Consider the following 23,983-nt stretch of genomic DNA (forward strand, 5'->3'; position numbering starts at 1 on the left):
AAACCCAAGTCAACCAATCAATCAGAAACTGTTACGGCAGGTCAGAGCAAGAAGATAGAAGTAGAGGGGAATAACAATCAGGATGTAATCTGAATAAATTGAATTAATAAAAAAAAGTCCACACCAAAAAAAAAAAAAAAAACAAACAAACAAGCAAACAAAAAACTGTTGCAGACAGGCTGGAGAGATGGCTTAGCAGTTAGCAACACTGGAGATTCATCCCTCCAGAGTGCGCAGTGTAGATTCCCAGCACCCACATGATGGCTCACAACCATCTGCACTACAGTTCCAGAGAATCCAGTCATCTCTGAGGGCCATGTATACAACATGGTGCACAGACACACAATCAGCCCAAACACCCACACATATATAATTAAAATAAAATCTCAAAAAACTAAACATGTCAAAATACCAGCATGTATGAAGTAGCCAATAAAAATAAGCTGTAATAAAATTATGCAGCAATGAGAATATTCCAGACAGGGCAGGGCATGGTGGCGCATGCCTTTAATCTCAGCACTCAGGAGGCAGAGGCAGGCAGATCTCTTTGAGTTCAAGGCCAGCCTGGTCTACAAAGCAAGTCCAGGACAGCGAGGGCTACACAGAGAAATCTGAGGGGTGGGGGGGGTGGGGGGGGAGGCAATCCAAACAGTAAGTCAGTAAGTTGCTTATCTTACCATCTAAAAAAAATTTTTTTGAAGGTTTTTCGAGACAGGGTTTCTCTGTGTATCCTTGGCTGTCCTGGAGTCTCTTTGTAGACCAGGTTGGCCTCGAACTCACAGAGGCCTGCCTGCCTCTGCCTCCTGAGTGCTGGGATTAATGGTGTGTGCCACCACGCCCAGCCCACCATCTAAATTTTCAGAATGCCAGTTCTGTTGTTGTTGTTGTTGTTGTTGTTTGGGGGAAGGTAGGACAGGAGTTAAGTGACAGGTCTCATCTTCCTGTCTGCTGCCCGCATTAGCACTACAGGCATGGGCTGCCACACTCAGTCTATGTGGCGATAGGGATCACAAACCCAGGGTTTTATAAATGACAGACAGTACTCTACCAGGCACTACATTTAAAGAGCAGGTAACAAAGTTCAGGGATCTGCCTTCAATAAATATGGACTAAAGAAAGGGATGATGACTAAATAGTAGAAAATAAGTCAAATTACCCATCCCCACCGCCCCCCACGCCCCAGAGATAGGGTTTTCTCTTGTGTTGGCCTTGGCTGTCTGGAACTGGCTTTGTAGACCAGGCAGGCCTTGAACTCAGAGAGCTCTGCCTGCCTCTGCCTCCCAAGTGCTGGAATTAAATTTGTGTGCCACCACCATCCAGCAAAAAAAATAAATAAATAAATAAATAATAAAATTTTTTTTAACTGCCTCGAGACAGGGTTTTGTCCTATAGCCCAGACTGCCTGGAAGTTGGCAGTCCTCCTCAGCCTCCTCAGTGCTGGGATCATGAGCAGGAACCACAACAGCAGCAACTTGGCTTTACTCTAACCAGTACTAGGATGTGTACTTGAAGTAAAGATTATATGAAACTGACAAGATTACTTATAATCATGCTAATTACCTGTATGCTACCATTTCACACTCTGGAGTTGGCCATTTCAAAATAGCTGAATGCTAGAAGACACAAGACACAGGATATATTACAACATTTATTTTAACAATTACTTAATTATAAAGCTTTCATATTTAACCATTACAAATGTAGCTTGTTTCATTCCAGAAAATACCAAATGACCATACCAAGTCATCAAGAAGAGAATTCCTCTGGCTTCGGCTCAAGGTCCATGCTTGTTCACCTCTGGATATTAAGTGGGCGATAATTCCAGCTGCAAAGTAGCTGACTTCTACTTCAACGCTGTGCAGGAGACTGCTGATGTGGTCTATAAAATCCTTCCACATTAACTCGGAGTGCAGCTCCTGTACTTCAGCTATGTTGTTCTGGGAGGAAAGAAGGTATTAAAGTTAGTCTTTACTAAAGACATGGTGAAGAGAACCAAATAAGTACTAAAATGGTGATTCTCTGACAAAGCATACAAGCTGGGCAGTTTGCAATTAAGGTAAGGGGAATACGAGGAGAGAAAAAAGGGTGGGGCTGGAGAGATGGCTCAGAGGTTAAGAGCACTGACTGCTCTTCCAGAAGTCCTGAGTTCAACCTCCAGCAACCACATGGTGGCTCACAACCATCTATAATGAGATCTGGTGCCCTCTTCTGGGCTGCACCCGTACGTGCAGGCAGATCACTGCATACATAATCAATCAATAAATACTTAAAAAAAAAAAAAAAGTAAAGAGAATTGTGGTGGTAAATGTTCCCCAAGTCTTGGAGACTTGACCACGTGGCCCCTAGCTGATGATGCTATTGGGAGGATTGGGAAGTACGGTTGTTGGAGAAGTTTGTCACTGGGGGTGCACATTAAAGTTCCAAGCCTTGCATCATTCCAGTGTGCCCATCCTGTGTCATGTTTACAATTCAATGTATGAATTGTCACCTTCTGTTCCTGATGTCATCTTGCCACTGGCTACCATCATGGACTCTTTCTTAAAATTTTTTTTGAGATTTTTTCCAAGACAGGATTTCTCTGTGTAGCTTTGGCTGTCCTGGACTCTACAGACCAAGCTGGCTTTGAACTCCCAGATCGCCTGCTTCTAAAGGTCTGTATCAGTATTACCTGGCCTGCCTGCCTGCCCTCTCTCTTTCTTTGAGACAAGGCCCCATGTGACACTGTCCGAGTCTCCCGCCTGTACTCCTCACTTCCCAAGCAGTGAGAGCACAGGTGCGTACAATCTCATTTTATACTGTATACTCATATTCTACATAAATACCAACTTTCTATGATGCAGAGGATGGAACCCAGGTTTCAGGTACGCTAGACAACACTCTACCAACTGACCTATATCTCCATATATGTATCTATTTAAAGTGTGTGTGCACGTGTGCGTGTATGCGTGTGATCTCGCATGCAGAGGTCAGAAGGTATCTTGCAGGTGTGTTCCTTTCTTCCATCATGTGGGGTCTAGGCTCCACTTAACCTCAGGCTCAGCTCAAGTCTCCTTTCCAACTGAGCAGTAAAGTGTACACACTCACAGCGAAAATAATTACGGCTTGGAACTTATCAGAAAAGGTTTATATCTTACCAAAAGTCCTAGAACTTTTTGTTGAATGGATGACTCAGTTGGGAAAGACTACAAAAGAAAGAGAAATATATAACTATCTAAAGAAACAAATATAGTAAACAAATGCCCAGAGGAATCAACCATGTCCAAACTGTTAGTAAATGTCCACTCTAACCTCTAGAACTCTCATGAAGAGTTCCAACCCTTGATTTTCAATGAAGTGTCTGCACGTTGTTGGGGATTCATCTGTGAGGTTCCAAAGTGCACTCAAAGTAAATTTCAATGTAGTGTCCACTGAATTTTGGTTAGTTTTCTGCTTCACTATTTGAAGAAGTTGCTAAAAAAAAAAAAAAAAAAAAGAAAGAAAAAAAAAAAGAATTAAGTTTTCCTTATTGAATTGTTATCATAATTTGAGATCACCAATAATCACAAATCCATGAGGACTAGTCTCATAGCTAAAAGTATTCCCTGTGGTTAAAGAGTACTGGCTGTTCTTCCAGAGGTCCTGATTCAATTCCCAGTACCCACATAGTGGCTCACAACCATCTATAACTTAGTCTCATGGGATCTGATGCCCTCTTTTGGTGTGCAAACGTACACATAGACAAAACACCCATATATATATAAAGTACATATATAAATAAATATATAAATAGAGTAAATTAATTAAAAAATATAAAGACACAGAGGCTGAGACAGGGGAGGTCCTTTAGTAGAAAGCTGACTTAGACCCCCATGAACACATACACCCACAGCCACTCACAAAAGATATATCACACACTTGTCAGGAAAAAGGAAAAAAACAAAACAAACAAGCAAACACAAATATTATCAGGTACTGGAGAGGTGGCCCAGGGATTATGCTCTTTAGAGGACCTGGGTTCAGTTTTCAGCCCCCACATGGCGGTTCACAACCATCTGTAACTCTGGTCCCGTAGGACCTATTGTGCGTTTCGGGCCTCCACATACTACACAGATAGACATGGAAGCAACGCACCCATACAGAGAAAACAAACTTTTAAAAATAAAATGAAAACAAAACACTGTGTAGTGGCCTAAAAAGAGGGACAATAAACTTACCCTCACAATGAAGAGCTCAGCACCAAGCTGTGCGGTTTGTTCTGTAGAAAGCTGGAAACAAATGTAAGATAAAGTCAATGTTCAGGAATTAACTGGTGTGAGTTTACTGTAATTTACCATCACAATCTCCACAGCCATACTGAAATAGCTCATCAACCTCCAATTCTGCAATATTTAACAGTTAAATGGGCAGGCTAGCAAAGAGATGTGCTAACTTTTCTGGCACACAGACAGGGTCAGAAGAACCTGTAGTGAGAAACAACGGCCTCTAGGACATCATTCAGCAAAGTTCAGTACCTTGGCGGCCAGGATGGAGATGATAGCAACTGCCATTCTTTGCATGTTCTGATCTTCATGGTTGCAAAGCCACTGCATGACAAGCTTGGCTGCCTCAAACCTGAAAACACAAGAGGCTTTCCTCAATCCTGGAGGTCCAGGCATAATTTCGGGGAGCCAGGTGAGGGCTGACGGCACAACTTAGTGTGTGGGAAGGAAAGGGAAGCTTCCTCTTAATGAGAGAGTAACAAAATCACCAGGCAGTGTTTTGGAAATGTTGTCTTTTTGGTTTCTTCCCTGTGTTGGGGATTGGACCTGGCCTTATCTAGGCAAAGGCTCTACTACAGAGCTATAGCCCCAGCCTTTTATCTTGTTTACTTATTTATACTGCCTGTAATTTTTATTTTACTAATAGTGTGTTTGTCTATGGTGTGCAAGAGAGTACACACATGCTATGATATATACGTGGCTCTCAGAGGACAACTTTTGACAATCAGTTCTTTTCTTCCATTGTGGGTTCCAGAGTTTGAACTCAGGTGGTCAGGCTTTTATGGAAAGTGGTTTTACCAGCTGAGCCATCTTGCCAGCCCTTATTTATGTCTGTTTGAGATGGGGTCTCATGTAGCTCAGGCTGTCCTCAAACTCTCTGTATAGCAAAGGATGACTCTGAACTGCTGATCTTCCTGTCTCCACTTTCCATGTGCTGGGATTACTGGCATTTACTACCACACCTGGCTCTTTGATTTTATTTTGAGACAGTCTAAATTGCCAGGCAGGCTGTGAACTTCTGATTCTCCTACTGGGATTATAGGCCTGCACCACTGTGCTCATCAAAATGACAGCAACAGTAGAGAAACAGGAGCATAGGGGCTGAGAAGAAAGCTTGGCTGGTAAAGTGCTTGCTGAGCACACATGAGGACCTGAGCTGAATCCCCAGCAGCCATGGAACAGAGCTCGGCATGGCAGCGCATACCTGTAATCTTAACATGGGAGGCAGAGACAGGAGGATCCTGGGACTTGCTGGCCAGCCAGTCTAGCCCACTCGGTGAACTCCAGGTTCAGTGAAAGACCCTGTCTCAAAAAAATAAGGTGAGGAGCAATTGAGGAAGACACCCAATGTCAACCTCTGGTTTTCACACTGATACACTTACACACACATATCAACAACAACAACAACACACACACACACAATGTAAAAACACTGGCATTTTATCTTCAACAATGAAAACGCTTTAGTATTTCTGCATCACAGCTTTAAGTATATTCTGTTAAAAACTTAAAATAAGTTAATGACATGTGAGTGTGAGCACACTCTCACACAGCATGCATATGGAGGTTAGAGCACAACTTGAGGGAATCACCTATGTCCTTCTATCATGTGGGTCCTGGGGATTGAACCCATGATGTCAAGCTATTACTTGCCTGTTAAATGGAACATCTTGAAGAATCCGGTCACTGCAAAGTGAGAGGAGGCAATTCTTCTGTAACTAATGGATTAAAAAGGAGTGAGAGAGAGAAAAAACTGAATAGAGCATCACTGTGCTATCATTTAGCCAAAGACAGCCTTTAAAAATGTTTTAAAATGGTGTTTAAATGTGTGCAAGGCGTGTGCATGCTAAGTGCTACAGACTGAACCCACACTCATGATTGCAAGGCAAACACTCCAACTAAGCTATATCTCCAGCTCCAGTTACTGTTATTGTGGTTTTTTGTTTTTTGTTTTTTTCCAAGACAGTTTCTGTGTAGCCTTGGCTGTCCTGGACTCTCTTTGTAGACCAGGCTGGCCTTGAACTCACAGCAATCCACCTGATCTGCCTGCCTCTGCCTCCCATGTGCTGGGATTAAAGGCATGCGCCACCACACCCAGTCCCTTTTGCTACATTCTTTAAGTGTTCTGACCAGAAGGAATTTTGACTTTGTGGCGCTAGTCTCAAATATGCAAGTATTTAAGAATTTTCTATAGTCATTCACCAATCCTACACTGTCCTTCCTACATTCTGGTCAGTTATCTACTTTCTCTATGTCTGTCCTGGAGGTTGAACTCAGGCTGTCAACCTTGGTGGCACATATCCTTGGCTGTTAGGCTACACACCAGCTCTTTTGTCCCTTCTTAGCTTGAGAGACAGACAGAGAGAGAGAGAGAGAGAGAGAGAGAGAGAGAGAGAGAGAGAGAGAGTGTGTGTGTGTGTGTGTGTGTATGTGTGTGTGTGGGGGGGCACATATGGTCTTAAGTGAAGGTCAAAGGACAGTTTTCTCGTAGGCCAGGTGTGGTAGAGTACACCTTAATCCCAGCACTCGGGAGGCAGAGGCAGGTAGATCCCTGTGAGTTCAAGGCCAGCCTGGCCTACAAAGTGAGTACAGGATAGCCAAGGCTACACAGAGAAACCCTGTCTTGAAAAACAAACAAAAAAAAAAATTGGGGGATCAGATTCGGGACATTAAACCAAAGTACAAGAGCCTCTACAACTTAAAAAACATAGTTTTTTGGTTTGTTTTTTTTTGGGGGGAGTGGATTGGTTTCTGGAGACAGAGTTTCTCTGTATAATGGTGTCTATTCTGAAAGTCACTCTGTAGACCAGGCTGGCCTCACACTCAAGAGATCACCCTCCACCTCCAGAGTGTGAGGTTAAAGGTGTGCACCACCATCACCCGGCCTATGTATTTCTATCTTTGAATAACACTGGATAAAAATAGGATATGGTGCACAGGCCTGCCTGTGACCCCAGCACTGAGAGAAGGCAGAAACAACCGGCTATAGAAGCCACTCTCAACAGGAACACTAGTAAGTAACGTACTGGTTAACTGTGGTTTTCAAGTGAATACATGAACTCATGTACATAGTCTTCTGCAGAGTCTGATCTAGGCTGTGGTCTGTAGCTGTAAGTGGTAGTTCCTGCTGAAAGACTACACTTACCAGCTTCCCTTGCAGACTACAGAAGTTACTTTTCCCCATACGGGGCTGAATTTCATCTTCCTCTGTAGGCACTTTGGCCATCTGCACATGTGGGTGACGAAATGTTCCCTCACTGTGAATAAACATGGTTGCACCTAGGGCCAGACCAAGCCTCTTGGTCTCTTTCCACTATTAGATTATAAAAGCTGCTTTTAACAGTAACCGAGTCATCACTCACTCACTCACTACTGTGTTTTTGTTTGTTTTGAGACATGGTCTCACTCTGTGGCCCTGGCTGCCCTGGAACTTGTTGTGAGACCAGGCTATCTTCAAACTTACAGAAATCCACCTGCCTGTCTCCCAAGGGCTAGGATCAAAAGCATAAACAATCACGCCTGAAACTGCAGCAAGTTTTCATTCTGGTCATGGTGGTGCACGGCTAGCCTCAGGACTTTGGAAATGGATCTGAGGGGATGAGGAGTTGAGAAGCAGCTTGGGCTACATGAGATCCTGCTTTGAAAGAACAACACAACAACAAACCAAAGGCCTGGTCTACGGAATGAACTATACGGAAAAGGAGGCAATGAAGAACCCAGAGCCAAGTGAGTAAGGGATTCATGGGTCCTCACCTGCTGGTGGTTAGGAAAATGTTCCATGGCCTTGAGCAGCAAATGGGTCACATCAGCGAGGAGCCGGACAGGCATGCCTAGAGCAAGGTCCTGTTTAGTTAAGTTAAACACACAGGCACTTGCAGCCAGTTGCACAGGCAAATTCATAGGATGGTTTCTCATCCCAGTAACCACAAGCTGAAAAAAACAAAACACACCTCAATTCACCTCATAAACACAAACCCTTGCCATAAAGTGAAGCTGCTTTGTTGCTCTAGAATAACTTCAGAAGACACGTCATCTGTAAAGAGCCCGGGCCATTCACTATTCTTCTCAATTCCCAAACCTCCCCTCCCTTGACAGCGCTGAACACAGTAAAACCCACCCTCTTCCTCACCTAGACAACTCTTCCTCATTTCTTTCCCTCTCAGTCCTTTTAATTCCTCAATTCAGTTTAAAACTTAGCCTTCTTTAAAATTTATTTTACAGACCGGAGAGATGGCTCAGTAGTTAAGAGCACTGTCTGCTTTTCCAGAGGTTGTGAGTTTAATTCCCGTCAACCACATGGAGGCTCACAACCATCTATAATGAGATCTGGTGCCCTCTTCTGATATGCAGGGGTACATGTGAACACAACATTATATACATAATAAATAAATAAATCTTAAAAAAAAATAACGAGTTACATGTGCAGATCTACATTAATGGATTTTTTTTTTTTTTGAGACAAGGTCTCACTAATGTAACTCTGGCTGACCTGAAACTATATAGACTATGCTGGATTCACCAGCCTCTGCTGGTGAGATTTTTGTTTTGTTTTGTTTTTTGTTTTTGTTTTTCCAAGACAGGGTTTCTCTGTGTGATAGCCCTGGCTGTCCTTGAACTCACAGAGATCCATCTGCCTCTGCCTCCCAAGTACTGGGATTCAAGGCGTGAGCTCCCACACCCAGCTTGAGTTTTGAGATTAAAGGGTATGTATCATTATATCTAGTTTAATGAATATTTTCCCCTTAGACAGAGTCTCACACAGCAGAAGCTTTCCTTCTGCTTCTGCTTACTACGTAGTAAGGATGCCCTTGAACTTCTGATTTTCCTTAACCTGTCTCCCAAGTTTGGGACTAACGGAATGTGCCACCACGCCCAATTTATAGTGTTAGGGATAAAACCTCTGGTCTCATGCATCCTAGACAACTGAGCTAAATACCTAGCCCTACCTTATGGAAATCCTCCTTTTTGGAGATGCATATAGTATGTGTATGGGTGGGGTGTGTACATGTGTGCACAGATACATGGAGCCCTGGCGGGAGCCATGCAGCAGAAGGAGCTGTGCTCAGGAGAGGAGCCTGATGAAAGCCACTCGTCAGTCAGTCAGCAGAGCCACCATGAGAACACCTCAGAGAGGCAAAGGCCCAAGGGTCCTTTTCCTGAATACCTTTTGCTATAGCCCTTACTGCACTTGTTGCTGCCTTGGTCAGACTGTTTTTTGAATCTTCTTGGTGGGGGTGGGGGGTTAATTCCTCACTGAGCAATGCAATCTCAATGCTTAACAACAGTGGTGTTCTCTCAAAAGGCAATGCTTCTCAGATTAGTGATTTAGGTTAAGATTTCTGAGAAATATTAAGGAATATGTATGATTAAAAAGATTGGGTCAGCTGGGCGTGGTGGCGCACACCTTTAATCCCAGCACTGGGGAGGCAGAAGCAGGTGGATCATTGTGAGTTAGAGGCCAGCCTGGTCTACAAAGTGAGTCCAGAACAGCCAAGATAGGATAAAGAAACCCTGTTTCGGGGTGGTAGGGCAGTGGTGGTGGGTGTGTAGGTGTGTGTGTGTGTGTGTGTGTGTGTGTGTGTGTGTGTGTGTGTGTGTGTGTGTGTGTGTGTGTAGGGGTATGTGTGTGTGTGTGTGTGTGTGTGTAGGTAGCCAGGCTTGGTGGCGCACATCTTTAATCCCAGCACTCAGGGGGTGAAGGCAGGCAGATCTCTTTGAGTTCGAGTCCAGCCTGGTCTATAAAGAGATTTCCAGGACAGCCAGGGCTATTACATGGAGAAACTCTGTCTCAAAAAAACAAAAACAAAAACAAAAAAAAGTGGTTGGTTAACTATGTTAGACGAATAAGAATTGTGTTAAGTTAAAATAACATTACAGGGCTGGAGAGATGGCTCAGAGGTTAAGAGCACTGGCTACTCTTCTAGAGGTCCTGAGTTCAATTCCCAGCAACCACATGGTGGCTCATGACTATCTATAATGAGATCTAGTGCCCTCTTCTGGTGTGCAGGCATAAACGCAAACAGAACACTGCATAAATAAATCTTAAATTTATAAAAAAAAATATGAAAGTTGTAATCATGTGTAACTGAAACTCTTGATTAAGAAATGATTGAAGTATGGTTTTTTTGGTTTTCGCTGCACTGGGTGTTTTATTAAGGTCTATAAAGACTAATGAATGACAGATGACAAAATGAAGTTGTTGGAGCCTTGCTTCGTCTCCCAAGTGTGTGTGTGTCTGCTCTACGTTAGTCACTGACCCTGTATCTCCTTCCCTGGATTGCTGAACACACTGCAAGAGCTAGCCTCTAGCAGAGACCAAAGTAGGACAATGGTTGTCCTACTGTGTCACAGTCTACCTTATTAGTTTGTGAGATAGGGTCTCTTATGGACCTATGATGTGCCAGCAAGACCAAGTAATCTCCTATCCCCACCTGCCCCCAGCCACACTGCCTCTTTTAAAAATATGGTGCTAGGATTTGAACTCGGATCTTCATGCTTATTCAGTGAGCGATCTCTCTAGCTTTCTTATCTCACAGAATTCTAATACTGTATTTCTACAACACTTCTGAGTGGGAAGCAATACAAGGCACATTGAGTCCATTCCTATACTTCCATTTTCTTTCTTTCTTTTACTTTTTTCCAAGACAGGGTTTCCTCTATGTAGCTCTGGCTGTCCTGGACTCACTTTGTAGACCAGGCTGGCCTCGAACTCACAGCGACCCACCTGCCTCTGCCTCCTGAGTGCTGGGATTAAAGGCGTGCGCCACCACTACCCGTCCTCCATTTTCTTGTAATAAAACATCACAGGATACTAGTCTGAAGTAATTAAATAACACTGGAAAGCATTACTTAATGAGACTACTATAAACTTCAGTATTTTATGCAATTAACTTATTATAACTAATAACTGGAACTGGGGTCATCAATCCCATTAAAAATAAAAAGAAATAAAAAAGACTATACATAAAAAATCTACTGAAAAGTAATTTCAAAGTTTTCCACCACCAGTTTCTTGTTCTTACCTTTAGAATTTCTGGCTTTGTTTTTTCCATCACATGAGTCAGGCTAAAAAGATGAAATAAAGCCTCTCGGACAAAAAACGCCCTCTCGCTGTACCGCCTTAGTGCTTCTGCAATCTGAGTTTCATTGGCTTCTCCAGACACCTGTGAACACAGCCAAAAGATGAGTCTTTAGAACTCTTTTCACCTTCCGCCCTTCTGCATCTTAACATCAGCTGGCATTTTATTACATAAGCGTGCAGGAATGGTACCGTGTAACCACCGCAGCCAGCATCCTTCAGAGACGCATGCTGACTAAGGACCAGCACAAGCCTGTAGACAGCGTTTTCTACACAGCACCTAGAATACATTTCAAGACATTTAACATTCCATAAAGCCTTGCTGTCTCGGTTTTTAGGCTGCCTCTTGGGGTAACTTCTTTTCCTTAAATCATAATGCTATCAGCATTGCTGGCCTTTCCCCTGAACGTCAATACGCCAGGCTCTAACTCAGAAGAAGGCCATCACATACACTGTCTACTCTAAAAACTTTGTGTTTGCTTCACTAAGTTGTATTTATCCTTCCTAAGTCAAGCCAAGCCCATCTTTAGAGAAGGCCTTTCCCGACACACCACTGGAACTCAGGTTTCCTAAATGTCTTTGTCCTGGTTATCGTGATCCTCCCTCTTTAATGACCTATGTACCTCTCACTGTATGTCAACAGTGACTAGCATTATGAATGACTCAGAGAGAACACTTAATATGTAGTCATCAAATAAATCTGTTAACTTCCCCAAATCTATCGAGGCCCCTAAGAGGGTTTAAGTTAATTTACATAGGTTATTATAATTATGTTAAACTGTGGTTCAGGGACCACCATGCAATTACATATAGATAAGAAGTGACTCCATAAAGTAATCAAACAGCAAGTGATTAAGACATAGGGCTGACAACCTGGCATAGTGGCACATGCCTGTAATCCTAGCACTTAGAGAGGCAGGTGGATCTCTGAGTTCAAGGCCAGCCTGGGACAAATCGAGTCCAGGACAGCCAAGGTTACACAGAGAAACCCTATCTTAAACAAAACAAAACAACACACACAAAAATACAGGCCTGGTAAGATGGCTCAGTGGGTGACGGTGCCTGCCAGGCAAGCCTAGTGACTTGAACTTGATCCTCCCTGAAACCAAATAAAGGCTGAAGGAGAGAGCCAATTTGACACTTACACACTCACCGGGTGCGTGCACACACACACATATATATCATTCATGTACAGACACACATATAATGATCTCCAAAGAGTGGCCAGATCTAGGTACTATACAATCCCCAGTGAATTAATAATCTGACACTAAACACCAGTAACTGTTGTTGTTACAGGAGAAGAGTAAACATTATGTACTGCCCAGTCAAAGTACATGGAAGGGCCTTGCCAAAGGGATCAAAGCTGACTCTACCTCAACTCCACACCTAGTCAGTAATTTGCAGAAAATATAGGAATGGTGGCTCACACCTGAATCTCAGCATTTAGGAAGCTGAGGCAGGAGAACAGTCAATTCAAAAGCCAAAAAGAAATAGGGATTGTGTACATGTTTAACAACAAGAAAAAAATTCTAAAATTCTGCTCTAAGGAGAATTCTAAAAGTCAAAAAGACTGTCTTTTGTTTTCAGTAGACCAGGGTTTTTTTTGTTCTATTTTTTTGTTGTTGTTGTTGTTGTTTTCATGAGCTGGGCAGAGGTGGTGCACACTTTTAATCCCAGCACTTGGGAAGCAGAAGCAGGAGGATCACTGTGAGTTCGAGGGCAGCCTGGTCTACAAAGTGAGTCTAGGACAGTCAAGGCTACATAAGAGAAACCTTGTCTTGAATAAGAAAAAAACCAACCCCCACCCCAAAAAGACAGTCTCACTATATATGCTTGGCTGGCCTAGCCTGGAACTCTCTGTGTAGACCAGGTCGGCTGTGAACACACAGTGATCCACCCGCTTCTGCCTTTCAAGTGCTGGCATTAAAGGCATTCACCACAATGCCTCAAGAGTAGACGAGTTTAAAGGTAAAGAAAAGGAAGGGCGGGCCTGTGAGATAGGTCACTGCGTAAAGCACCTGGCATCAAGCATGAAAACCTGAACTCAGTTCCTGAGACCCACATAGTAGAACTGACTCCTGAAAGGTGTGCCATAACCTTCACATGTAAACTATGGAACATCCAAATAAATACAATTTAATTAAAAAAAAGAAAGAGAAGGCTGCTGGGTGTGGTACATGCCTTTAATCTCAGCAACAAGGAGACAGGAAGATCTGAGTTCTAGGCCAGCCAAGGAGTTCCGGGTGAGTGAGGAGCCATAGTGATAACCTACACCATCTCCAAAAAAAAGGGGGTGGGGATGTAGGGAGCTGGGTACAATGTTACACGCCTTTAATACCAGCATGTGGATATCTGAGTTTGAGGACAACCAGGGATACCTATAGTGAGATCATATCTGAAATGAAAAACAGGGGAGATGAAGCTAGAAAGATGGCTTAGTGGTTATAAGTACTTGTTATTTTTGAAGAGTGCCTGGGTTAGATTCCCAGCATCACATACAAAATTTTAAAATCTACAAGATAAAAACTAAAGGGAAGAGAAAGAAGAGCTACAAACTACAAGATGCTGCAAAGCCACTCGAGGGATGAGGAGCTGCTCAGCGGTTAGGAGAGCATATTGCTCTTGCACAGTACTGGAGTTTGCTTCCATCACCCACACTGGGCAGCTCAGAAGCACCTGTGGGGAAAGCTAACTTCTTTAGCTTCACAGGACGGACACACACACACACACACACACACACACACACACACACACACACACACACCCCATCACCACCACCACCACCAACAACAACAACAACAAACCCAATAAATGTTTTTGAGGGGTTTTCAAGACAGGGTTTCTCTGTTTAACAGCCCTGGCTGTCCTGGACCTCATGCTGCAGACCAGGCTGGCCTCGAACTCCTGAGTGCTAGGATTAAAGGTGTTTGCCACTGTGCACTTCTTAAATGTTTTTTTTTTCAAAGATTTATTTATTTTATGTATATGAGTGCTCTATCTGCATGTACACCTGCATGCCAGAAGAGAATATCCAATCACATTATAGATGGTTGTGAGCTACCATGTGGTTGCTGGGTATTAAACTCAGCTCCTCTAGAAGAGCACCCAGTGCTCCTAACCACTGAGACATCTCTCCAGTCCCCTAAAATAAATCCTTAAAGGCATTTAAAAAAAAAGAAAGTGTTTGGGCTGGAGAGATGGCTCAGTGGTTAGGAACACTGTCTGTTCTTCCAAAGGCATACATACAGGCAGAACACTGTACATATGATAAATACATCTTTGAAAAGCAAATAAAAAAGAAAAGAAAAAAATTTTCTTTCTGATTTTGTTGTTGTTGTTACTTAATGCACTGATGTTTTGCTTGCAATGTCTGTTTGAGGGTGTTGGATCTCCAGAAACTAGAGCTACAGACAGTCCTGAGCTGCCATGTAGGTGCTGGGAATTGAACCTAGGTCCTCTGAAAGAGCAAAAAGTACTCTTAACTGCTGAGCCATCTCTCCTGCCCCCAACCATTTTAAGTTAGATGTGGTGCTCACAACTATAATCCCAGCACCCAGGGATCTGAGGCAGGAGGACAATGGAGACACCAAAATAAGTAATGCTTATGAACGTACAATAAGCACCCATCCCAAATAAATAGTGGGAAATTACATTAACTGGTTTTGCATCCATTACTGTGGCCTTACGAACAGGCTCATAAAGCCAAACGCAAACCTGAACTTATCGCAGCACAATACTCAGAAAACCATTCCAGATTCTACTCTTTTTGTTGTTGTTGTTGGTTTGGTTTGGTTTGGTTTTTTGGTTTTTCGAGACAGGGTTTCTTCTCTGTGTAGACTTGGCTATCCTGGACTCACTACAGTCAGGCTGGCCTCGGATTCACAGGCATCCACCTGCCTCTGCCTCCCAAGTGCTGGGATTAAAGGCGTGCGCCACCACCTAGCTCAGATTCTATGCTTACCAATTACACTAACCTGGATAATTCTAACAGAAGAGACTGGCAATCTCGGCTCTCTTCCTTCAACCTGCCTTACTTCTGAGCTATCACACTGGTAGTCAAAGAAACATCAACCTCTGTACATATCTGAATAAAAATATCCTAATGATCCTTTCTTGTTTTGAGACTGAGTCCTCACTATGTAGACCGGACTCACCGGGCCCTTGCTAAATAGTTTAGGCTGATCTCAACCTCCTGCCTCACTCTCCTGTGCTATGACAACAGACATGAAGCACCATGCCTAGCTCGTTTTAAATATGTATTTTTCTCACTTATTTATGTGTATGGCTTTGTCTGCATGTATGTCTGTTCACTACATGTGTGCCTAGTGCCTGTGAATGCTAGAAGAAAGCATGGGATCCAGTGGGACAGTCACAGATGGCTGTGAGCTGCCGTGTGGGTGTGCTAGGGTTGAATCCAGGCCAGGCCCTCTGCAAATACAGCCAGTGTTCTCACCTGCTGAGCCATCTATCTCTCCAGACCAAATATTCTAAAATACTACTGTTATTACCATTACTACTAATGATAATATTATTTGGACAGGGCCTCACTATGTACCCCTGGCTGGCCTGGTATATAAACAGGCTGGCCTCCAATTCAGAGATCTGCCTGCCTCTGCCTCCACAGTACTGGGATTAGAGGTGAGCACTCTACCAAGTGAACTCCCTCTCCAGCCCCGTCTGGACTTTTATGAAGACAGGGCCTTACTCCATATCCTTGGGTGGCCTGAAGCTTGCTATGTACACCAGGCTAGCTTGGAACACAGAGAAATTCACCTTCCTCTGCCACCAATCCAAGCACTCACAGATTGAAAGCATTCACCATGCTTGGCCCCACTGGACTTTTAGTTAGGGCTATTACCCTAATACAAGCCTTTCTACTATTCAATTTTCCGTGCCTTGTTTCACATATTAAGATATTTACCCTGATGAAGTCCTGTAGAACTAAAATAACTGACCAATCAAACAAAATACATTTTTAAAGATCTAACCTTCAAGTGTCCTTTGCCCGTGAGGAATTCAGAGTACCCAGCATCTGTGGCCAGCAGACCTACAAACTGCATGCTGGGCCGCTGCTGTATAAAGGCTTCGACAGCTTTGTCTGTCACATGCTTTCTCCCTGAAACATCCAGGGAGACAAGATTAGGCAAGATGTCCTTCTGCTCCAATAATCGCAGGGCTATGTCTGACGTAAACTGTTTATCATCTGAGATGTCAAGGTGGTTTAGATGTTTTAGTTCCCAAACCACATCCAGGATCTGGGTAGTGGTCATTTTTAAACATTTCAGATGATGCATGGTGAGAGACTTGAGCCGGTCTTTGCAGGCCAGCAGGGCAGTGATGTCTGTGATTGAGGTGTTAGAAATATCCAGGCTCTCCAGTCTAGGCAGTGAAGCAACTTCAGCCAGATCTTCATTGTAAAAGAGAACATTAGTGATGCTCAGAGCTCGAAGACCTGAAAGCCGGCTGAAACACCGCTCATAAGGGTCCTCAAGGGACAAAGTTAATGAGTTTAATACTAAGCATTGAAGATTCTGCTGGATCCACTTGTTACTGCCAAGGCCACTTATGATATCTGTGATAGTGATGTCAGCATTCACACCCGTGGCATCAAGTTCTACTAGTTTGTGGTGGCAGAAGGCTTTCCGGAAAGCAACAGCAGAAATCTTTGCTTTGCGAATGCAAGCTCGCTTTAGCCGCATCTGGTTACCTCTGAAAATCCCCACGGTTCCATCATTCAGCAGACCTGCGGAAAAAAAATAAGCAGAATATTAACTTCAAAAAAAGGTGGGGTGGTGCTGGAGAGATGGCTCAGCGGTTAAGAGCACTGCCTGCTCTTCCAGAGGACCCAGGTTCAATTCCCAGCATCCACACGGCGGCTCACAACTTTCTGTAACTCTAGTTCCAGGGATCTGACAAAACACCAATACACATAAAATAAACAAAATAATAACCTTAAGGCACGCCTTTAATCCCAGCACTTGGGAGGCAGAGGCAAGTGGACCTCTGAGTTCAAGGACAGCCTGGTCTACAAAGAGAGTCAAGGACAGCCAAGGCTACCCAAAGTGGGAAAGCAAGCAACAAAAAACCCACCAATCAGCTATAGATTACCTGTGTAGGACAAATGCAAATAAAATGAGTCAAGTCTCTTAGAAATGACCTATTAGACAATAGTGCTGCAAGTATATATACTTTGGAAACATGTCTCAAAAATATTACACACCCAAAATACCTACTAAAAAAGAAATAGCAGCCATACCTATAAATGCACTCTAAAAGCAGTTTGTGGCTGTAAGGCATTTGGGTCAAGACAAATACATACTATGAAGTTAAAAGAAGTTTTCTTAATTGTCATCTCAGCTCATCCATATAACATGCCATTCAAGCTGCCAAACAGCCAATATCAACTCAGAATTCAGCCATTTTGTCTAAGCTCTAGCTCTAGCTAAGTGGTAAAGCATTTCCTCAGCATGTTCATGCTCAAAGCTTCCTGATTGTTAGACTGTGAAAGTCTTCATGCAACTTGTTGTGGTGAACAAAAGTTGAGTGCAGGGAATAGCATAGCAACCGACTCCGGACACGTAACGTTGCAATAATACAGCCTCTGCTTTCTCTTTTTCTTATCTTTTTTCTTTTTTTGGTTTTTCAAGACAGAGTTTCTCTGTGTAGCCTTGCTTGTCCTGGACTTTGTAGAGCAGGCTGGCCTTGAACTCACAGGTCTGCCTACCTCTGCCTCATAGTACTGGGATTAAAGGTGTGTGCCACCTTGCCCGGAGTTGCTCTTGAATTTTGGTTTTTGTTTGTTTGTTTGCTTTTTTTTTTCCCCCGAGACAGGGTTTCTCTGTGTAGCCCTGGCTGTCCTGGACTTGTAGACCAGGCTGGCCTCAAACTCAAGCGATCCACCTGCCTCTACTTCCCAAGCGCTGGGCTTAAAGGTATACACGACACCAGGACTGGCACTCTTGACTTTTAAAATGAGAAGTTATCTCATGTATCTTAACCTAGCCTCAAACTCACTATGTCAATAAAGACGACTTTGAACTCCTGATCCTGTTGCACCTACAAAATTCTTAAGAACATTTGCTGTTCTTGTGGAGGAACAGGGTTCAGATCCCAGCATCCACACATAATGGTTTACAACCGTCCCTAACTCCAGTGAGGAGGGACCTGACACCTTCTGGTCTCCATGGCACCACAGATGCGCAAGATGTATATACGTACATACAGACAGAACATTCAGCCACAAATGTAAATAAATCTAAGTATGTACATGTCTTCTAAAGAACTGATTCTGTTGTTTGTTTGCTTAAGACAGGGTTTCTCTAGTGTAGCCCTGGCTATCCTTGACTTGCTTTGTAGACCAGGCTGGCCTTGAACTCACAGAGATCTGCCTGCCTCTGCCTCAAGTGCTGGGATTACAGATGTGCAAGAACTGATTCTTAAAAAAGAAAAATCAAGTGTAGCCTAAACTGAAAAGGGGGAAAAAAATCATTAAGTCTGGAGCAAAATAGGTAAAAACACCTGAACTCCTTCTCAGGTTCTTCTGACTTTTCCTACCATTTCAAAGAAAATAATTAAATGGGTCACAACAATATTTTAAAACCTACTGCCAACTAATAGCACACAACGTGCCTGTCCCATCTTTCTTCATTTACCGTGAACTGCCATGGTCTGGAGAAGCCGGTCGGCCACCTCCTGAGGAAACACTCCAGGCTCTTGCAGACACAGGGTTCCATCTTGTCTTGCAGAACAGAACTTCTCAAGGTTGGTGGTCAGGAAGCTCAAGCAGATGTCAAGTAAAGAATAGGGAGATGCTTCCTCCTTGGCACGCAGGAACACACACAAAGAACAAATTAGTTTACAGAAAAGCAGAGAATAAACATGTTATTTGTTCATCCAGCAACTATTTACTGCCTTTGAGATAGACAAGTGAATACTGTGATGTCAGGAGATCCACCTGCTTCTGCCTCTGGAGTACTAAGATTAAAAGTACTACCACACGCAACCATAAAGACAAAATTCTTAAACTGTTGACTCTTCTATCTGAATCCTTCTGTGCTGGCTTGTCTTATGTCAACAGACACACAAACTACAGTTATCTGAATGGATGGAATCTTAATTGAGAAAAGACCTCTATAAGATCCAGCAGTAAGGCATTTTCTTACTTAGTGATTAATGGGGTGGGTCCAGACCACTGTTGGTGGTGCCATCCCTGGGCTGGAGGTCCTGGGTTCTGTAAGAAAGCAGGCTGAGCAGCCATAGGGAGCCAGCAAGTAAGCAGCACCCTCCATGGCCTCCACATCAGCTCCTGCCCTGCTGGAGTTCCTGCCCTGCTTTTCTTCAATGACAAACAGCAATATAGAAATGTAAGCCAACTAAACCCTTTCCTCTGCAACCTGCTATTTGCTCATAGTGTTTTGTCCCACGTTAATGGGAGAGATGCCTCATTGGTTAAGAGCACTGACTGCTCTTCCAAAGGACACAGGTTCAATTCACAGCACCCACATGGCAGCTCACAACTATCTGTAACTCCAAGATCTGACACCCTCCCACAGACATGCATGCCGGCAAAACACTAATGCACATAAAATAAAAATAATTAAAAAAAAAACACTTAGACAACTTTCAAAATGTAATCCTATTTTACTTTTCACCTTAATCTCCCACAAAAATGTTACTAAAATCTGATATGATTAAGTTATTTATATACAAAATAATTTGAGCCAAGCATGGTGGCTCATGACTGCAAACCCAGCACCTGGGAAGCAAATCAATAAACAACAGAGGGTTCTCTAGTAAGCCTCTGTTTCAAAAATACCAAAACTAAACACATTTGGAGCCAATGCGATAGGGCATGCCTGTAGTGCCATCAAGAGAGGCAAGGTCAAGAAAAAAAAAATCAGGAATTCAAGGTCATCCTGAACTACATAGCAATTCTGAGGCCAACCTACACTACACGAGATTCTGTTTCAAAGAAACAAAAACAAAAGAGGAATTTAGTTACATATCGTCAGAAACAAAAGTGCATTTTGATTTATTTCTGTTTTTGTTTGTTTACTTGAAGCAGAAGTCTCATGTATCTGGGACTGACCTAGAATGATCCTCCTGCCCCTACAGGTGAGTGACATCATTCTAGGTTAAAAAAAAAAAGCTTAGCCAAGGGGCTGGAGAGATGGCTGAGAGGTTAAGAGCACTGACTGCTCTTCCAGAGGTCCTGGGTTCAATTCCTAGCAACCACATGATGGCTCACAGCCATTTATAAGGTGATCTAATGCCCTCTTCTGGCCTGCACATGTACATGCAGGAAAAGCACTGTACACATAATAAATTAATTTTTTAAAAAGGTTAGCCAAGTTATTCTAAGAATTTTTTTTAAAAAATCAGAGTTAGCTGGGCAGTGGTGGCCCACACCTTTAATCCCAGCACTTGGGGAGCATAGGCAGGTGATCTCTGTGAGTTTGAGGCCAGCCTGGTCTACAGAGTGAGTTCCAGGACAGCCAGAGCTCTTACACAGAGAAAACCTGTCTCGAAAAACAAAAAAACAAAAACAAAAACTCAGATTAAAGTATAAGGACCTTAATAACAGACATAAACTATAAAAATGTCCCCAATAATAATATTAAAACATAAGTACAGTTATCCCATCTACCAGGTACTTTCTGTTCAACTGTGCTATTTTATTTTTGTTTTGTTTTCACCTGTAACTTTAAAAATGTATTTATTCACTTTACATTCCGATTGTAGCCCCCACCTCCTTTCCTCCTGGTCCCACCTTCCCTCCCTCTTCCCCGCTTCTTCAGAAAAGGGGAGCCCCTCCCCAATCCCAGCTCATCAAGTCTCATCAGGACTGAGCTCTTCCCCTGTGGCCTGAGAAGGCAGCCTTGCCAAGGGGAGTGATCAGAGACAAGCCCCGCTCCCCTTACTAGGGCACCCACATGAAGCCTGAGGCGACCACCGGCTACATCTGTGTAGGGGGTCTAGGTCCAATCTATGCACAGTCCTTGGTTGCTGTTTCAGACTCCACAAGCCTCTTTGGGCCCTGGTTAGTTGGCTCTGTTGGCAATGGAATAGAATCAAAGGTCCAGAAATAAACTCACACACCTACAGACACTTGACTTTTGACAAAGGAGCCAAAACCATACAGTGGAAAAGAGAAAGCATATTCAACAAATAGTGCTGGTCTAACTGGAGGTCTACATGTAGAAAAATGTAAAGATTCATCTTTCTCACCCTGTACAAAATTCAAGTCCAAGTGGATCAAAGATCTCAACAAACAAATAGATGCACTAAATCTATTAAGAGAAAACAGGGGAAAGCCCTGAACTCATTGGCACAGGAGACAACTTCCTGATCAGAACACCAACAGCTCAGGTTCTGAGATCGACAATTAATAAATGGGACTCCATGAAACTGAAAAGCTTCTGTAAGGCAAAGGACACTGTCAAAAGAATGAAACAACAGACTACAGAATGGGAAAAGATCTTCACCAACCCTATATCCAACAAAGGGCTAATATCCAAAATATATAAAGAACTCAAGAAATTAAACACCAGCAGACAAAATAGCCCAATTAAAATATGAGGTACAGAGCTAAACAGTGAATTCGCAACAGAAGAATCTTGAATGGCCATGAAGCATTTAAAGAAATGTTCAACGACCTTAATCATCAGGGAAATATAAATTAAAATGATTCTGAGATTCCGTCTTACACCTATCAAAATGACTAAGATCAAAAACTGGGTCTGGAGAGATGGCTCAGAGGTTAAGGGCATTGACTGCTCTTCTAGAGCTCCTGAGTTCAATTCCCAGCAACCACATTGTGGCTCATGACCACCTATAATGTGATCTAATAGCCTCTTCTGACCTCAGGTGTACGTGCAGACAGAGGATATGTATGTATGTATGTATATAAATCTTTTTTAAAGGGTTTTATATTTCATTTTATAATAATTTTATATTTTATAATAATTATTTCTTTTATTCCTCACTCTTATTTTAAAACCCTTTTCACATGTATTTATTTACATGTAAGTATATTTTGTATTCCCTTGTGAATGCTGTGGTGTGGGTGGAGGTCAAAAGACTACTTGCTGGAAACATCTGGTAATTAAAAATAATACAAGTGCCCTAATTCCTCGGTGGCAGACCTGGCAGCTTCAGAATCTCTGAGTAACTGGGGATGGTGACACACGCCTATAATCCCCGCACTCAGGGAGGGGGAGGCAGACACAGGTGAATCTCGAAGTTCCAGGCCAGCCTGATTGGTCTACAAGGAAAGTTCAGGACAGCCAAAGCCTTAAAAAAAAAAAAAAAGCAAAGCAAAAAACCAAAATCCCTTAGTAATGAGGTCTGTGTTTTTGTTAAGTACAAGGAAAAGTGCTGTCACAGACGGGAGGACAAGTTGTAGAGGCTTTATCTGACCAAGTTCCAGAGACCTCCAGCTGTCCAGCATGATCTCTAGACATCCATAACAGCTGTTGAGGCTTTGCCTGACAAAGTTCCTAAGATCTCTGGCTAATCAATACTGTCCTTAAATATTATGTATATTATCCGGGTGTAATTTTGTCTACAAAGTACCTTGAAATCTGCCTTTTCTCCTAAAACTGTCTTTTTATTTCTCACTTTGACTATGAGCCCTAATGAAATTCACACAGGGAAAACTTTTCCCCACAGAGATTGTTAAAAGAAGGCATCTGGCCAAAGGCTTGAGACAATGAGAGAGTCCTTGACCCTGACTATTGTGAGCAGCCAAGCAGAAACTGCTTGAAAGAAACTTAGGACCTTGACATAACAGTACCTGACTAGATCCTGTTAGCTGCTTTGAGAGCAATGGAAGGTGGGCTTGGAACATGATGCTTTACAGATACTTTACAATTGAGGACCCCTGGGCAGTTAGCCTAGGCTTAGATAGCACACCTGTTGTTGGTTTGGGACTGGGACTAAGTCAAGTTTTTTCTTTACTAGAGAACATTTAGCTCAAGCTATGTCACTATGACAATCATGTAAACACAATGGCTTTAACCCAGGGAAACTTGGGATTAAACTTTCCCAAGTGTTGTTTAAGAAATAATAATCAGGTTATGCTGCTTGGATATTGACTGATTTTTGCTGCATGCTTTATTGTAGGTTATACAGAACTGTTTGTATTTCCTTGTTAGATTATTCCCTTGCTTTATTGATCTTTTTTTCTTTTTTTTGAAACAGGGTTTCTCTGTGGCTTTGTTGATTTTTAAGCGCCCTATTGATTGTAAAAGATGAGAAAAAATCATGATATAATCTGTAATGAAAAAACTGAATTTCACTATTTATTTATTTATTTATTTATTTAGAGACAGGGTTTCTCTTTTAGTCTTGGCTGTCCTGGACTTGCTTTGTAGATCACAGAGATCTGCCTGCCTCTGCCTTCCAAGTGCTGGGATTACAGATGCGTGTGGGCCGCCACACCTAGCTCTGAACTTCACTTTAAATGAAGTACTGGGACTGGACCAAGCAGTAACAGAGAGAGACAAAAAAGTAAAGTTCTCCTGGGGTATAAGACCTCTCAGTTTATGCCCCATATGCCTGGGTCTAGTATTTCTTTTTTCCTCCGGTCCTAGATCTCTCCTCAAACACTAGTTACTAGTCAGTTGTTCACCAGTGGTTGGTTTGCCTTAACCAGCTGTCCAGC

The 23,983-nt window shown here is 42.9% G+C and overlaps 1 protein-coding gene across 2 annotated transcripts in view; it reads right to left on the reverse strand.

The window, feature by feature from the left end:
• ZYG11B (zyg-11 family member B, cell cycle regulator) overlaps window positions 1-23,983 on the reverse strand; it is a 53,591-nt gene that overhangs the window by 13,897 nt on the left and 15,711 nt on the right. For both annotated transcript variants that reach the window (XM_084784558.1, XM_084784559.1), the window contains exons 2-12: window positions 18,972-19,137; window positions 16,308-17,062; window positions 11,261-11,401; window positions 7,992-8,168; window positions 5,892-5,956; window positions 4,491-4,590; window positions 4,194-4,244; window positions 3,289-3,450; window positions 3,135-3,182; window positions 1,740-1,937; window positions 1,561-1,613 (exon numbers count right to left, since the gene is read on the reverse strand). In XM_084784558.1, coding sequence (XP_084640684.1) covers window positions 1,561-1,613; window positions 1,740-1,937; window positions 3,135-3,182; window positions 3,289-3,450; window positions 4,194-4,244; window positions 4,491-4,590; window positions 5,892-5,956; window positions 7,992-8,168; window positions 11,261-11,401; window positions 16,308-17,062; window positions 18,972-19,137 — 1,916 coding nt within the window. The remainder of the gene's footprint in view (window positions 1-1,560; window positions 1,614-1,739; window positions 1,938-3,134; window positions 3,183-3,288; window positions 3,451-4,193; window positions 4,245-4,490; window positions 4,591-5,891; window positions 5,957-7,991; window positions 8,169-11,260; window positions 11,402-16,307; window positions 17,063-18,971; window positions 19,138-23,983) is intronic.

Source organism: Acomys minous, assembly GCF_964271855.1.
Source record: "Acomys minous genome assembly, chromosome: 6".
Taxonomy (NCBI): Eukaryota; Metazoa; Chordata; class Mammalia; order Rodentia; family Muridae; genus Acomys; species Acomys minous.